This window comes from Nerophis lumbriciformis, linkage group LG05 (assembly GCF_033978685.3).
Source record: "Nerophis lumbriciformis linkage group LG05, RoL_Nlum_v2.1, whole genome shotgun sequence".
NCBI lineage: Eukaryota > Metazoa > Chordata > Actinopteri > Syngnathiformes > Syngnathidae > Nerophis > Nerophis lumbriciformis.
The window spans coordinates 48,166,791-48,184,815 of NC_084552.2; the positions used below are offsets into that span (position 1 = coordinate 48,166,791).

Genomic DNA, 18,025 nt, shown 5'->3' on the forward strand with positions numbered 1-18,025 from the left:
ACCGCACACACTATTATCCCAAACCGTATAATGGAAGTCAACCTCTGACCTCTGAGAGCCTAAAAGTCAAAAAGCAGCTGACTGACAGACAAGACGGCGGATTAATCACACAGCATCTCATGCTTGCTTGCACACAGCCTCCCTCTCTGCTTCTGTCCCTCACCAATGCTCACTTTCTCCTTAGGATTCTGAATTAAGATCGCAGCCCGTCAGACATCACCTGCCTGGAGGCAGCATGGAGAAGTCGTCTCCTCTATGACAACATGAGTCCGAGAGACTGAGCTGGGACACCAGTGAGTAAAAATAAAGACAGAAAAAATAACGACGCAGATTATAAAGCCTGAGAAATGCCAAGCGAATGATTCTTGACTGCCAGCCTCCTAGGCGCCGCTTGGCAAAATGTCGGCATGAATAACACGAGGGGAATCCATCAAAAAAGCCCACACTTTATTAGCATAAAACACACGAGAGAAAGAGAGCGAGAGAGAGAAAGAGATGCTGCCCGCTGAATATTAATGGAAGGATGAGTTCAACGAGAGTTGCTGCATTTTTTATTCCGCCTCTGATCGGAGAGTTACACAAATAAGCACAATACAAACGTGAACATGTGTACTTGTGTACTTGCTAGTGCCGAGGAAGCCATGAGGTTTGGAAAAATACTTTCATGTGGGTACTGTAGTACATGAGGTGGGGAGGGGTCCAGGTGACAAAAGTACATCGCTCCCATTTCAACAAGCATTTCCATGACAGTATATCTTCTCAAGGGACAATGATATATAAACTTTGGAGTAGTCTGTGTACAGCTTGTGTAGCAGTATGGATTTACTATTCACTAAAAATTACTCAACACACACAAATGGTCTGAATATCAGGCAACACAAGTGAGTCGAACATAATGCCGGTTATGTATTTCATGGTCTGTGGCTGCATGAGTAGCTCCTGGACTGGGAGAGTTGTGGTTCATTGAGGGCAGCATGAGTTCCAACATGGTGGTCTTCCAACACAATAACTAACCCAAACACACCGCCGATATGATCAAGTGCTGTGCTGAGGAAGCTGAAGGTGTATAAGAGAAGTACGTGTCTTTTTATGCAACTAAAAAAATATTTAAAAATATATATACAATAAAGTTTTGATTATATTTTTTTAAATTTCAATCTAATTTATTTTCCCTCCAAATGCGTTGAGGGCGGAGGTAGTCAGCAGTCACGTGGTCACCATCATGACCAATAAAAAGGCTGGTAGACCAGATAGTGCAGTAGGTGACATTGGCCATGTTGTCCAGAATGTTCTTCAGAGGTTCCCAGTTTCTCTTCCTCAGTTGCTTGGCTTGCTCCTTCTCTTTCTTAGCCAGGTAGAACAAAACATCTTTATAGATCTCCTGTCTGTCTCCCTCGGGAACACAGCTCCACATCTTTTCGGCTTTTTTGTATCTAGCAGTAGATGTTTTCATGGTTCTCCAGAGACCACTGAAATGTTTATTTGGACTCACTGTACTTAATCTAACCAAAACTTTGAAGTTATATACATTTTTTTTGTTTGGTTGCATGAAAAGACACATTTCTCTCCATAATCTTTGCTTGTACATGTTGGAATTAATATGATTCCTCTGATGAACCGCAGCTCCCTCTGCACTGGCAGCACTTGTGCAACCAGTGACCATAACACAACCATCATCATGTGTGTGTTGCAGATACTTAAACAATAATAGTTGTGTGGGGTTTTTTTGGAGTGTAGAGTAAATATGTAGTGTTATACAAGCTTAACAGGGACTACTCTAAAAAAATATTAGCTCACTTGACAAGAAATAATACAACTTACTGAAATGTCAGCTATTGGGTGATTGTATGTCTAAGGCTTTTTGGTGCATCCAAAGAGGGAAAAGTGTCACCTTTTTCCACAGGAGAGACAAGACAAGGTTTATTTTCCGGTCTTCAGAGTTTGTCTTTTTTCAGGGTGTGCATCTTGGTGCTGACTCATTCCTCTTTTCTTGTCAGTCGGTCGATAATCAGTGATCCCACACAATAAACTCTTCATTGCTCCATCTTTCTTATCCCCTTCCTTCCTTTAACCGCCGGTCCTCAACTTGGTCTGCAGACAGACAAAAAACAGAAAGGAAAAAAAAAAGCTTAGGCAAGAAATGAAAATGGACCAAGAGGATTATGTTACACAGGAATAGACAAGACAAAGAGGAAGGCCTAGGACTACAATAAAGGCCAACGGGGATGTGAGGAGGAGGAGGATGTTGAGCCGCAGAGCGAGCACCCAAGGGCAGTGGGTTCCGTGTTCCTGATAAGTGCGACCACAAATCCCCAGCACTGGCTGTCAATAACCATTTGAACTGCGAGCTGCAGCTAAAGACGGAGGATGAACATCGCCTTACAGGAGAGATGAGTGCTGGAAATGACGACAAGGGAGTGGCGAGTAAGTTCAGGTGCTCCAAAACGTCCCTGTCATTATTGATCGACCTGTAAAACTGCACACTTTAAGTGTAATTCCACTTTATTGCAAATTGGCCCTTTTTGGTATTAACATTGGAGGCAGAATGTCAAAAGTGGCCGCACTCCCATAAATAATAGACTCTACACTGAAACACCCCATAGGACTCATTATTGGAGCAAAAAGGTGAAGGCAGGTTTAATAGTATCGAGGGTACAACTCAATCCAATGTCCATCGACACACATTACAGGACAAAGGTAGAAGTATTGTAAAAGTCAATAGATTTTACGGTAAAAAAAAAACAAAAAACAGCAGCTCAGTCTCCAGAGTTTTACTGTAAAAAAAAAAGGTACCCTTTTTTAATTTACTGTAATTCAGTGAATATGTATAAGGCTTCTCCTTTGGCTGTTGACGTATGCAATAACTTATTGTGTTTACAGTTTTCCGGATGTGATCGTACAAGCTTTCCTGACTTATTAAAGGGGACCTGTGATGACTTTAATCTAACATTTTAAAATACCTCGTGGTCTCAATAATATGTATTGGATATGCTTTGGTGTAAATGTTGGTCCAGTCACATTTATAATCCGTTGTTTTGAGTCTGTCTGCAAGATGTTTGTGTGTGGAGGCGTTCCAAGATGGCAAAATAAATCATACCCACCCTCTCCAAAGGTATCATAATTCATCTTTTACAAATATACAATTTAAATATATATCGTGAAGTCACCGCCGCTATTCTTTTTCCAAACACACTCGAAAATAAACTTCATAAACATAGAGTCACCCCGTCACAACATTAGGTACACCTGCACAGTCGCCGATTGATTTAGTCTGCATAAAAATGCAGTTTTTAGCAGCATTTTTGTCACTGCATGCCGAATGCAGCTGAGATTGGCTTCAGCACCCCCCGTGACCCCGAAAGGGACAAGCGGTAGAAAATGGATGGATGGCTGGATGGATGTCGCACGTTGTCTTATTAGGTACATGCCTAGATTAGATGAAAATAATACTTTATCGTACCTTTTTATTCTCTTCACAGCTTTAGCACTTCACTTTAAAGGGAAACTGCACTTTTTTGGCGAATTTTGCCTATCATTCACAATCTTCATGTAAGACAAGAACACCTTTTTCTTAGTTTTAATGCATTCTAAATAGTAATTAAATGCGATCAAAGGTGGGCTTACAATGTAACCTGTTGGAGCCGCTCTATTCTGACTATAGAGCGCTTAAAAAACATCCAAAAAACTCCATTAAGGTTTTATATACACACTGTAAGTATATATGTGATGTAGTAACAGGCATATTTATAATAAAATGTAATATTTTAGTATTTTGCGGAATTCAAGCATACGCGGCGCATTAATTTAAAAAACGCAACACGTTAGCTTTTTTTTTCACCTACATCACTGATTACTACTCAATGCAGAGCCAACAAACATAATAAAACATCACTCTCTGTACAAGGTCGGCTGTCATTAGAATGCCAACTGATATCATTTTGTTCCAGTCCTGTGTAGATGAAGAATGACTCAATCCTCGCGAAGAGAAGAGGGATGCAACGGAGTGTCTCTTCGTGTCATTCTCACCATTTCCGGGTCTAAATTAGATGCCAAAGTTAACCTACTCGTCGGAATATGTCCTCATCCTTCTACTATCCAGGTGAGAGGCATGATTTATGATCTATTATAAAGTTCCACGAGCAAGGAAGCGAGATCATGTCAACATTGGCACACAAGCTTGTGATCATGGCGCCGCTATAAATAGTTTGTCTGCGTTAGCGCTTATAATACCAACATCACGAATACTTGGTTAATATTTAAGTCACAAAATGTAAATAGAGTGTTGTTGGCGGTTCTTGGATGTTTTTTGAAGGGTTTAAGGGCGAAATAGAGGACCTCCCATTGGTGCCATTCTAAGTGGACTTTTATTTTAGTATATTTACGAGTTAGAATGCATAAACAATACATCCGGCGTCATGTCATCATGAACAATAGGCAAAATTCCAAAAAGAGTGCAGTTCCTCTTTAATGTTCAAATAAGTATGTTCATCTCGCTGTGACGTCGCCACGAAGTCGGACTGCAAAACCCCGCGAATAGAAGTATCTAAAACTCCATATTAGCTCACACCAAAATGCATGAACCTTAATATTTGATACTTTTGCACTGTTTAACATGAGTATTTAAAACTAACGACATTTAAAAGTCAGAAAGGACACAATTAATCATAGTTCATCTTTAATCAACTTGCTATTGTGCTCTTCTTAGCTGGTTACTCTCTGCAGTAACGCAGTTCCAGGTAGACTTCAGTTGAACTCTGCAAAACATTTAATCTTTTCCTGTATCACTACTTCACATTCAAGCTGGCTTAGGAACTAGCATGGCTTTTCCTCTCCTACTGCTGTGCTTTTGCTCTTTTGTGTGTCTGCACTAGTTACACATTTTAGAACTGTCTGTATTACGTTATTTAGCATAATTAAATAATCCATATTTGGACATTCGTCCATGGATTCAAAAACATCCATGTTCCAATCGTGATGCATCTAAGAATCCACCATTTCCACCATCCCTCGTACGATCAGTAATTCCCAAAATCCCTCAAAGTATTATAATTTGAGCCCTCCACCAAGCACGTGGCTATTTGCAAACACCAACAGGATAAATCCTGCTGATTATGTGCATTGTCTTATTGTCCTGTGCATTGTGCCACTTCAAAGCTAGGTGGGGACGCTGTTCTGTAAATAGCAGCATTTTGTTCAACAGGGCAGTTACTTTATTTAAAAGTAAAAATACATTATAAAATATAGTATACGGTACATCATTTATGGTAAAGTTGTAATCTAGAAGATGGTGCAAAACATCAGATAGATGTCAAATATGGTTTGTACGATCATTTCCCTCAGACTATAATAACTTTAAGGTTCTGCTACAATAATTTGTCATTTCCCATATGGTAACACTGCTTCCAGGTGTGCTTATGCATCAAATCACCTGTGTGTTGTGTGCAGGAGTTCTGTCAATTTGTATTAAAGTTAGGAAGAACTATCCATAACTTTCCACTATAGCATTGAAGATGTTATCATTCCTGTCCAATTGTTTTTGATGACATCTTTTATTTTGTAAATCTGTCCTGCGCCGAAAGGGACAAGCGGTAGAAAATGGATGGATGGATGGATGTCCTGCGGATCAGAGTCCTCTGCAGTGGACGTTTGTATTTCCTCTATTTCTTTTGTCATATTTACAAATTTTGGAGAAAAAAATGGAGATGTTATTAAAGTCAGTTGATTTTATGGCAAAACATTTGGCAGCTTAGTCACCAGAATCTCATCCTAAAAATAAAAAGGTGACAGTTTTCCATTTACAGCAATGCACTTCAAAAACAATTGTAGATTTTATAGTTAAAAAAAACCGGGCAGCTCAGTCACCAGAATTTAACTATAATAATATAATTTCAGATAAAATAAAGAAGACCTACAATGATTCATTGATGGCATCAAAATTAGGTGTCTTAAGCCAAATTTTAGGTGTTAATGTTGATCAAAAATGACCTTGGTAACCAAATACTAAACTTGTCTGTGGCAATATGATTAAATTGATACGTAATTTATGTTCAAGGTTGTTCTTCTATCGTTCCGGTTTGCTGATATTATATTATAGTTTAAAATATTCACATATGTATTGCAATCGTATTTGTGTGCTACCATGGCCGCCTCAACCGAAAACACAAAAATTATGATTTTACTCAACAAAACCCCAACAATGTAAAAATATCCATTAAAAAAATATTTTTTGTTCATGAGTATCGACAGGTGCATGAACGTCTGCCATTCAACTTGAAGAATAGTGCTGGCGAGATTGCTTGTGGTTTTAGCTCAGTGGTCAGCACGCTTGCCTCTCACCACGGCGATCTGGGTTCTTGCTCCGCTCAGAGCAGTAGGAAAAAACAAGGCAGCCGAAAGAGAGAGAAAGAGTACACAATCACTACATGAAGCAGAGCTGTCTGTGATTGACAGCCATGAACACCAATCATTGCATTTATCTGTCAAAATCGGGGTAACCTGATTGGGTGGGGGCCCCTAGGTGCTCCCTGTCAATCATACTTTTACAAAATATTACTAATTAAAAATATATTCTTGAGAATAATTACTTTTTCCAATGACTGTTTTCCACTGCTCCTCTTTTGAAAAAAGACAACATTTTGACAATATTTGATGACCATATATTGAATTTCTATTTTTATATTTGAGCATGTACAATACAGTTTTCCATAAATCATTTTCCATATTCATCTGATATAAATAACTAGTCAACAAAAGACTGTAGTGACGGTTGTCTATTAGGTAAGATGTCTACTAGGAAATGTGTGCTTAAATAGAGGACCCTCTCTTTGGACTAAACTAACAAGCTCTTCAATCCACAAATACATTTTTTTCTTTTAAAAGACAATTTAAGGCTATGTTGGTCTGGAGTGAATTATGATGTGGATGTTTGTTGTTTACGTTATGTATTGCATTTGACTTGTTTATTATTGCTGCTGTGATAATTGTTATGTCTTAGAGTAAGTGGCTTTACAAGACTCTAGAGACTTCTTAACCTTTCCCAAACATGCGTTGTTGTTTTTTACATTGTATATCAATTGTTCTTTTGTGACTGTGTGCAAATAAATAAATACAAATACAACAGTAAAAAAAAAACAGTAGTACTGTTTTTCCACTTAGTAATGCGCTGGAAAAACAACCTTCAATTTTATGGTAAAAAACTGGCAGTTCAGCAGCCAAAATTGTACCGTAAAAATAACAGTTGTACCGTTTTTGAATTTACAGTAATTTGGCATAAAAATCACACAGCATATTACAGTAATATGCTGCCAATAAGCTGCCATTTTTTTAATGTACAGATTTGTTTATGCAAATGTCCACTGCAGAGGACATTGTCTTTCAGGAGGGTAAATAACTTTCCACAGTTGCTCGATCTTCCGATACCAATCACATGTATTAACTGTACATTGTTTTGTATTTATGGTGAGTGTTATTGACAGTTAAACAATGTGAACAATATTTAAACTAGTTCCTTATTCTCTATCATTACATATAATTGTTTGATCAAAACAAAGTCAATAGTCCACAATACTAAACAAACTACTTTTTTTTTTTTTAATCCTTTGGTTTTTACCTTCAAAGTCCTCCTGTGTCCAGGGATTTTTTTGCTGCATTTATACATTTTTACATTTTGTATCTTTCTATCCCCTCTTGCTCCGGCCCGGCTGCACCAAATGATAATATAAATCCATTTAATAAAGTCAAATACAAATAAGGCAACAAGAGAAGTATCCCACACTTCTCTTTTGTAAAGTATATTTGTACAGCCTAGATGGGCATCTACATCAACAATATGATTTGCCTGAGAAGCTGGACAGGACACAAAAAATAAAAAAATAAATAAATACATTTTACCAAAAAAAACCTAAATAAATAAATATTTTTAATAAAATAAAAATATTAACCTAATAACTTTAATATTGGTCATATACTGATATTACTCGGTGTGTAACATGCTTAGCCTCGTCCTGCAATGATAATGTTACTTGACAATGATACTTTAGATATTAATAAATGCAGTTTATTTTCCATAATGGAGATGATTATTATTAGCTTAGTGCGGATCCACACTGCGTATGGAGACATAATTAGTTGCGAGCCGCTTGTCAGGCAAGGGACTAAAAATAAACAAGTCAAAGGGAACTGGCGTTTGTGAATGGAATTTAAAGGCATTACTCTGCAATGGAGACCACCTACTTTTTCAAAATAATTGGCCGATACTGACTGGTGGTCTATCAATCTGCAAATTTCTAAGTGTTGACAACTACCAAAACAACACCCTGCATCAAAACGGAGAGTAAAAAGCACGATATTAGCATTCATTTTGTGTTTTGTACAGTTTTGTATTTTGATGTTTTACAGACGTTAACATTAGATTACTATAAGGTTAGACAGAAACCAGTCGGCCCAAGCGCTCAGAAAGGCTGCGACCACTTTGTAGGATATTGATGGTGTGCTTATTTATCCCACCACAGACACCTATTTTTTTGTCGGGAAGAATCCAAAAATCGACAGTATTGATGAGACAAGAAGTGCTCGCTTGAAGGTGCCAATTTTCTGTGACCAATCCGTGCTCTGCTGTGTTTTCATTGCACCAATTAGAATCGACTGCTTGGAAGCTTTGTCGAGGTGAAACTTTAGCGGGAAACAGGAAGAGGTTATTATTTTTCAAACTGTTCCCACAAAATTGGAAGCATGGAATCTTCCACAGTGTTTCTGATGGATGAATTCATCCAAACATTGAGGGGTTTTTCTTTCTTCATTGTCTCACTTGCTGGAAAAGCACAAACTCTCGCCCTGAAATGCGAGACGGCGGGGTCAGGGGAAGAAATGAAGTGGACAATGGAAAGATAGGGAGCAGGCGGCCACTCATGTGGCGGGAATACGGAATAAGGCGAGCGGCCGTGGACGCGATGGGGCCGATGATAAACTGGCTGAAAGAGAACGAAAGGGAGGCGGAGAGAAAGAGACAGGTTTTATCCTTCTTGCCCTTCGGCTGCCTCTGACTCGCTGTTTGCTATCTGGACGTGTTAAGTACTGAATGCATTAGGAATGTGAGGAAGGAGGCATAAAAGAAAGTGTAAGTGGGTCTAAATGTCATCAGTGACAGCAGCGATAAAACTCATTTTCACTGCTGTTGAATTTTCTTGTTGATTTTTTGTTTTTCCAGTTTTCAGCAGGATAAACCAAAAACAAATCTTTCTTTGTTGTCACCACAAAAAGTGTAACGACTTTAGAAACTAGATTTAGCTGCTAATGAACGCACTCCTGCTTAGCATGGAAAAAAATCGAAGCTTATGTTGCGGCTGTGACTGGTCTGTTATTTCCTGAGTGTGTACCTCTCGTTCATGCAGTGTTGCCAGATGTATGCTAATCATCCTATTTGTACGATTAATTTTACCCTATTTCAGAGTGGTGCGATACAGACGATATAAATGATATCAATTTGGCCAGGAATAGAGCTTTTTATACTATTTTCATACTGTGATAATGCATGATAATGACACATTCAAGCTGTGTCCTGCAGATTTGACCACGGCAAGCAAATAACTGCATCCTCAACGCAATGTAGCGTTCTCGACTTAACTTTAACTTGAATTGGATTTGAAGTAATTGTTTTGTTTTTTGTTTTGTCGACAACTAGTGGCCACAATAATTAATGAAGCTAATCTCATGTCACAGTAAGTTGAATGATGCAGACAGGTTTGTTACTGAATACTTTCTAATATGCTTCTGCCTTGGAAGCTTTGTATGTTTAAGTGTTATGCAACTATAAGTACTTGATACTTGTGTATATTGACAAAAGTTCCGTTGTAGAATGCAATATTGTTCAATTAGGGACACTTATTATGTATGTATAGCTTGTGTGCTTAGCTGTTGTGTAGCTGCTGGCTCCTAGTAGCCTATAGCCTATCATGTTTACCTTTTGTAAATGATTTGACTAAAATACAAACAAAGGAGCATTGGAAGGAACGACGTAGATACAAAAACACTGGGATTACCATATCGATTCTAAACAATTCACAAGATCGTAAAACTTGCCTGACGAGGATGCAGGTGGCCGCCTTGCCTTCCCCCACGCAATGAATAAAACATCTCTGCAATTTACATGATGTATATACCTCAAAAAAGTCAGCCTGCACACGACTTTCAGATTCATACTAATGCCCCATGAGAGTGAGCAGTAGAAGCCAGTTGAACTCATTTGTGGGGAAAACAATGAAATTGTAAACTGGGGGGAAACAATCTAATAGAAAAGCTCCATGAATGTAAATAGGTCTTTTGAGTTGTTATATATCGCATAGTGAGTACCAGGAAATCAGGTTAGCATGCACCTGAGTGGCTTCACTGTGAGACTGAGAAAACACATTAGAACTTGTGTACAGACGAATGTGCTGTCCAGCACTAATGACATTAAAACACACACAAAGGCCTCCTGTGTCAGCAGGTATTAGGGGAATAAGGTCTTAAATGTAAAGTAGCTGTTGGTTCAGGGCACCAGGAGTGATATTTAAATCATATTCTACTGGATAAAAGTGTGTGATGCAAGTGTGTGTTGTATATTTATTTAATTTGAAAGTGAGGCTATGAGGTAAAACATCTACAGCACAAGGACTTGGGGTTTGTGAAAATTTAGTGATATTTTATAATGTACAATAAAAAAGTAACTATTTTTTTAAATTAATTTCCAAGGATTTAAATTGTTAATTTTTAGTTTTTGATTATCAGTAAATAATTTGCCAGGATTCTTAATGATCATTTCTATCCTTTATTTATATTTGTAAAGTATTAACATAGACTTGTAATTATATTTTTATGACTTGATTCCAATGTCTATTTTAAAATTATTTGTTTAAAAATATATATATATATTAATAAAATATTTATCATTATTGGTAAAAAAAAAATGTTCATGGATTTTTTGTTGTTGTTGACTCGTACTATACATCAATAAATTACTTGGATTTTTAATAATCATTTGTAAATTAATTTTAACTCCAATTTTGAGACTTTTAATGTATTTTTCTAAATTATTTGTAGATAAATTGTTTAGATTATAATAATATGCATTGTTTTTAATTGTGTATATCATTTCCATGACTTTTTAATTCTGATTTTGATACATGTCTCTAACAACTTATTTGTAGATAAATGTATATGTTTTTAATGTTACATTGTACTATTTTTTATTATGTGTAAATAATTTAGATAGGTTCCTAAATGTTTTGCTGAAACTTGCTTTCTATATAATATTTTATTATTTGTAGATAAATCGCTAGATGTGCTTGCTTTTAATGTACTCTTTAAAAACATAACCATTTTTTTATTATTATTTGTAAATATTGTGCATGGATTTTTAATGGTGGTGCAATGTTGTTCAGACTTTCTTTTTATGTGATATATACCTTTGTTTAATTTTGTTCATATTTTCAAAGACTTCTTTCTAATGTATTTTTAAAAGTATTCTTAAATGAATTGTTTAGACTTTTGCAAATAATTTGTATTTTTAATCTGTATCAAATTCAATTGATTTTTAATTGTGTTTGCTTCTGATGTAAATTTGTAGATAAATCACCTTGACTTTTTTATGGAAACATTTTTTCCACATTTTTAAAAATATATTTGTTAATGATTAGCATTTATTCTCAATTTTGTTTTTGGGGACTTGTTTATAGAGTTGTTTTTGCTTTTGCCGTGTATATTTAAAAATCATTGTTTTCTTTCATTATTTGTAAATCATTTGCATAGATTATTATTGGTGTTGTTTAGACTTGCTTCTTATGTGGTATAATGCGTGAACTTTTGTATAATTTCCGACAAAATTCTCACGAGGGGGTTTCAACAGACATATGCAATAAAGTGAGACAACTTACGTGTCATTGGTCCATGACGCTGCATGCTTACTTTACTTTACAGAAAGAACAAGTGTGTTATCTTTGAGAATATAACTTAAGTATAAATTTGGGCATAACTTGGACTAAGGAATTAAATGAAATTAAAAAAAGACATTCTGCACACCTGCTTGGCATTGTTGACACATTGCAGGTACAAAGCTGCTATGTTGGAGCAATGGAGAGTTTTGCCATGGTTTTCTTTGTAGCACGCCAGGATCTGGCTCTGCAGGTCTGCACACACAGGGTACGCCTCGTAGCGTCTGTGGACAGGAAAGGGAAAGGAAGAAGGTGATGAAGATGAGGTGGCATAAACCGAAGGCAAACGTGACGAACATCTGCGGCCCTTAAGGTAGAGAGTTTGGCCAGTTGCTCTCCCTTTGAAACAAGGACCAGCATTAACAGAAAAAAGTCAATGCAGGCACTGCTGATATGACAACAGAAGGTCTACAAAGCATTGATGGACACCATCATCCACAGTTCTGATCAAACAATTTTTCTTTAACTTTCAAACATGTTCATACCAGATGTCAGCGCGTTTGAGCATGCAGGATTTGCATCGTGGTGTCTTGTCCAACATAACCTGCTTTTTTAAGTCTCTTTGCACAGCTCATAAAGATCCATAATGATGATGCCGAGGCTTATTACGCTAACAGCAGCGTCATCATTTTGTCCACGCCAGTGCCCAGGAAAGTCAACCCGTCAGCGACTTGAAGACCCCCTGTTGACAAAATCTGATGTTTGATTCGAGAGAAATTATCCCCCCCGTTGGATGCAAAGCTGGGGTTTGGGGACAATATGGGTAATTACCCAGTGTGCACTGCAGCAGGAAGCAAGTACAGCGTGTTCATGTATCGCCACACGGTTCAATGTGTTGCATTTTGGCATCCCACCTGAATATTAGCTGTTCCTGTGTGTCAGAGCATTGAACAGTGGCAGCCATCTTTGCCACCTTCCTTATGTGGTTCTTCCTTATTACAGCGCCTGTGGGCATCTACAGGGACGAGTGTGGCGGCTAATTGCTTTCTTAGCTGTTGTTGGTACCGCCAGGTGCATCCTGCTGATAGAAACCGTCGTGTTTATCACCAACAAATTGACTCTTGCGAGAGAAAAAGGGAGACAGGCTATTTTTTATTTTTTTTTGCTTGCTCTGTGGGAAAGAAGCCGAGACTGCACTTAATTTAATCTGGATGACAAGTGCGCTGCTAAACACGCAGACAATCCAACATAATCTATCATTAAAATGAACATAAAAATTGTGATGACACTCTTTCTTTGATTCACTCGAGCTGCCCTCCATCATTTACAACACAGCAACGCCGTGTTTCAAACTGATAAATAAAAGACACACCTGACTTATCATCAATACAACAGTAAAAAGAATACAACACAATGACACACAGGACGCAACAATACTTCATTGCTGCAAATACTTTGGCACTTAGACAAACTGGAAACTAAGAAGGGGTCATATGATTTTTTCTACATTTTAAACACATCCTGGTGGTCTACATCAGTGGTCCCCAACCTTTTTTTAGCTGCGGACCGGTCAACACTTGAAAATTTGTCCCACGAACCGGGGGGGTATTTATTTTTTTATTTATTTTTTTCATAAAGAAATACAATCAGGTGTGCTTACGGACACTGTATTGATCTATATTGATATATAATGTATATATTGTGTTTTGTATGTTGATTTAATAAAAAAATTTTTTTTTAATTTCTTTTGCGGCCCGGTCCCAATCGGTCCGCGGCCCGGTGTTTGGGGACCACTGGTCTACATAACACGTAATGGTGGTTCTTTGGTCAACATTTTGCATGGATTATGTTTTACTGATCATCTTCAAGCCGCTTTCTGACCGTCTCTTCAGGATGCCTTTATCATTAATTGATCGATTGTAGCTGAGATAGGCTCCAGCGCCCCCCGCGACCCCAAAAGGGAATAAGCGGTAGAAAATGGATGGATGGATGATTACCGTGGACCAAGTTGAAAAACTTATTCGGGTGTTACCATTTAGTGGTCAATTGTACGGAATATGTGCTGTACTGTGCAATCTACTAATAAAAGTCTCAATCAATCAATCAATGCGCAGCTTTGTGAGTGGTCTTATTTACGTGGCTGCACTATGACGGCCTCTTCTCCCCACTAGTCAGTAGGGACAGTAGAGAAAATATTCATATGGCCTCAGATCTCACGTGAGAGGAAGGTGGGGGGGTTAATCATTTTGGAGTGCAGTCTCCTAAAAATGATGGAAAGTGTCACTCTACATAGTAACTGATGCTTTGGTCAAAGTTGGAATTACCAGGAAACTCATATAAAGATATTGAACACTCTGCTGCCATCTCGCGGCTAAAGTGGATAGTGCACCCCCCAAGTCGTCATGTTTCATGTGTCCTGTAAACCTGACCGATTTGAATTCAAACTATATGCTACTTTGTATTAGAAATGGCAACAGGAGAGTGTGTATGTGCATGTACAGGCCAGTCTGCCGCACAAAAGAGGATTTTCTTCCTTGCCACTTGGTGAAGGCGGTCACATTACTCTCCCCTCCCTGTTTTCGCCAAGATTGCTCTCTATGTCTTGTCTTGTCTATACATTTTGAGAGCCTCCTTTTCTGCGCTGTCCTCCGAAAACATGGAATTAATATGCTGGACTCTCGACTCAATTGACAAAATCTTGACGAGGAAAAGAGGTTCTGGGAAACCTGGCTGCCCCGACGGAACATTCGCTATTGGGTAAGTGAGGAACTCTTAAAATAAATTGAGAATCATGTGCCTCTCAGTTCTTCCGTCGAGGACGTGGAAGACATCTAGCTATTTAGAACTTTGATTGCAGGGTATCTGCTAATTGGGCTGGGCATTGCTTTGGTGTATCGTCAAATTCCGAAGACAATGGCAGCCGTTTAAATTACCCAAAATGTGCTCAATGCAAAGGAAGGCATCGGTCGAGCTGTGGGAACACGGACTGTGGCGATTTCAGAACTAAATCGTAAGTTGGATAACATTATTGAAAGCCTTGCTGAAATGCGAAAATTGATTACTTAGAGGGCCAGCATGGACAATTAAATCAGACAAATCATTGAATTGTCTGCTCGCTTGGAAAACAACAATCCTTATCTACGAATCGACTCCTTAAATGGCCTTGACGCTGCTCACAACAGAAGAAGGCTGTTTTTTAAAACATCCCTCGGGGACATCACCTACACCCTGAACAATGGGCATATGCACCCCCCCGCCCCACACCTTTGCTAACCAAATATTAACATTGCTGTATGTATACTTTTGACCCAGCAGATTTGGTCACATTTTCAGTGAACCCATAATAAATTCATAAAAGAACCAAACTTCATGAATGTTTTTTGTGACCAACAAGTATGTGCTCCAATCACTCTATCACGAAAAAATAAGAGACATTATGTTCTTTACAAGTGTATGTAAACTTTTGATCGCGACTGTATACACACACACACACACACACACACACACACACACACACACACACACACACACACACACACACACACACACACACACACACACACACACACACACACACACACACACACACAATGCCACACTTTGAAAACCCTTAGTGTACAACAATGTACTCTACAGCACAGGGAAAAAAATGCATAGGCCAGCTATTGTAATACAAATGACCCTACTAGAAATAAAGTATGGTGACATTTGGTTACGTCTCTACAAATTAAGGAACAATGTCATAGAGGCGTTTTCGTTTTTTCACTGTTTCCATCTCCCCACAATATGATTTTATTCAGTGTCCCCAGGGATTCATGGGGACATTTCATGAAATTCCATGAGGGAAGAGACCCAAATAGACACATCAGGCGAGATACCGATGCCTTTTAAGTGAGCCAATATGTGTTTGTTTGCTAGCGTGCTGCAACCAAGAGACAGTAAATTTAAAGGACTGTATGGGGGGGCTCGCCTTGTGCCATCAGTAGCATTAAATGTAAAAGCCTCTATAACCATGCACGCACACACACACACACGAGATGCACTGACAGAGGAGCGAGTGAAAGGGAGGGAGCGGCAGGTTTAGATATCAACGTTACACGGTCTCAGGGCTTGTCATAAATCACAAAGCATAGAGCAGAGGGGCCACTGCAAGATGCTTGAGCAGCCCAAAAAGGTGCATCAAGAAAAGAGGATACAGAGAAAGTAGCGCTTTAATGGCACATAAGGAGGTTGAGAGGAAGGGCAGAGAGGGCGAATGCGTCCCATTTAACATATAATTAGCTCGAACAGATTACCTGCTGGCTTTCCTTCAAAATGTCTTTCTCAAGGTGTCCCTACATCATTATGGAGCAGCTCGGCTGCACACGTCAGCACATTTCCATGCAGGTTTGCACGGACACACAACTTATTGACTGTCGGCTGACAACAATATTGTGATCAATGCAGTGCGAAAAAGCAGACGCTCAGCTCGGGATGTATTATGAAAATGTAATATCATGGGTATTGTGGCCAAAATCAAAACAGTTATTATTGTGGTATTGTTGAATGTCCTCAAAAAGTACTTTGACACACAAACTTAAATAGTTCAATTAGTTGTATTGAAAAATAAAATAAAATAATACAACAAATTGATTTAAGTGCATTGTACAGAGATCTTGGTGAACAAACTTGCCCATGTTGTACAGCAAAAGTAGTTGTGGAAAAGGCGGTGTTGCTACTGCTCTACCGTCTTGAATAGTAACAGTAATTTAGTACAGTATGAGTAATTTCGAAATACTAGCTTTGTTCTACTCACTGTTGCGTAGATGTACGGATAGTTAGCCTGCAGACAGTGCATCCATATGGTTTCTCTTTTTTCCAGGTGTAGAAGACATATTGTATTAAGGTGTGTAAAAATACAGTAAGGATGTAACAATTTGAGAATTTCAAATCACGGTTATTGTGACCAAAATTATCACGTTATCATTATTATTGTGGTATTGTTGAATTTGCTCAAAAAGTATTTATACACACTGAAATCCATCCATCCATCCATTTTCTACCGCTGATTCCCTTCGGGGTCGCGGGGGGCGCTGGAGCCTATCTCAGCTACAATCGGCGGAAGGCGGGGTACACCCTGGACAAGTCGCCACCTCATCGCAGGGCCAACACAGATAGACAGACAACATTCACACTCACATTCACACACTAGGGCGAATTTAGTGTTGCCAATCAACCTATCCCCAGGTGCATGTTTTTGGAGGTGGGAGGAAGCCGGAGTACCGGGAGGGAACCCACGCAGTCACGGGGAGAACATGCAAACTCCACACAGAAAGATCCCGAGCCTGGGATTGAACCCCAGACTACTCAGCACCTTCGTATTGTGAGGCAGACGCACTAACCCCTCTTCCACCGTGCTGCCCCACACTGAAATCGTTTGACCAAATTATGTTTTATTAAACATAACTGAAATAAATAGACACTGTTATAAAAGCCACTACTTTCACTGATAGTGTTTTAGTCTTAGTATTTTATCTGTGTCAATGGCTAAGCTTTTTTTGTTCTAAATATTGGTTTGTACTGTAGCACTTTAAGATGTATTGAAATGAAAAGTGTGTAACAAATAAAATAATTTATAATTATGTATTATTGTCAGTCCGTGTTTTTATCAAAGTGCAGTTATCAATCTCGGTTTTTTGATCAATTTATTTAAAAAGGTAGCTCTAACTGTCGGGAGTTTTGGCAGTCATTATTATTACCGTTTATCGTTACACTCCTACAATGCAGGCTTGTTTTAACAGTAAAAAGTCTTAACACTTCGGCTTACAAAGACAGTAATTGTGATTGGACCCCTCTGTGATTTATCCCCCATCCCTCTCCTACATGCTACTATGTTTGGATAGATTCTTAACTTGTCCCACCCGCCTATAAAGACAAAATTAAATATGATTGGATTTTATTTCTGACAACATTTTTGTCTAGTTTTTTTTCGTAGACTATGTCAATTAATTTCGTCACTGTTTTTATCAACGTGCATTTGTTGTGATTTGCAATCGTCCTATTTTAGTCATGGAAAAATAGGTAATTGACGATAACTTACACAAAAATTTATAGTCAACAAAATTAACAGTGATGTCCAT

At 38.3% G+C, this 18,025-nt stretch overlaps 1 protein-coding gene across 3 annotated transcripts in view; it reads right to left on the bottom strand.

The window, feature by feature from the left end:
* Positions 1 to 534: 534 nt before the first annotated feature.
* The window catches only part of chchd3a (coiled-coil-helix-coiled-coil-helix domain containing 3a), a 129,530-nt gene continuing 112,039 nt past the window's right edge, over positions 535 to 18,025 (bottom strand). For 2 of the 3 annotated variants that reach the window (XM_061959464.2, XM_061959462.1), the window contains 2 exons: positions 12,055 to 12,190; positions 535 to 2,091 (listed from right to left, as the gene is read on the bottom strand). In XM_061959464.2, coding sequence (XP_061815448.1) covers positions 2,068 to 2,091; positions 12,055 to 12,190 — 160 coding nt within the window. In that variant the 3' untranslated portion in view covers positions 535 to 2,067. Of the gene's footprint in view, positions 2,092 to 11,909; positions 11,945 to 12,054; positions 12,191 to 18,025 lie in introns of all 3 variants that reach the window. The other variant, XM_061959463.1, reaches the window with a different exon arrangement.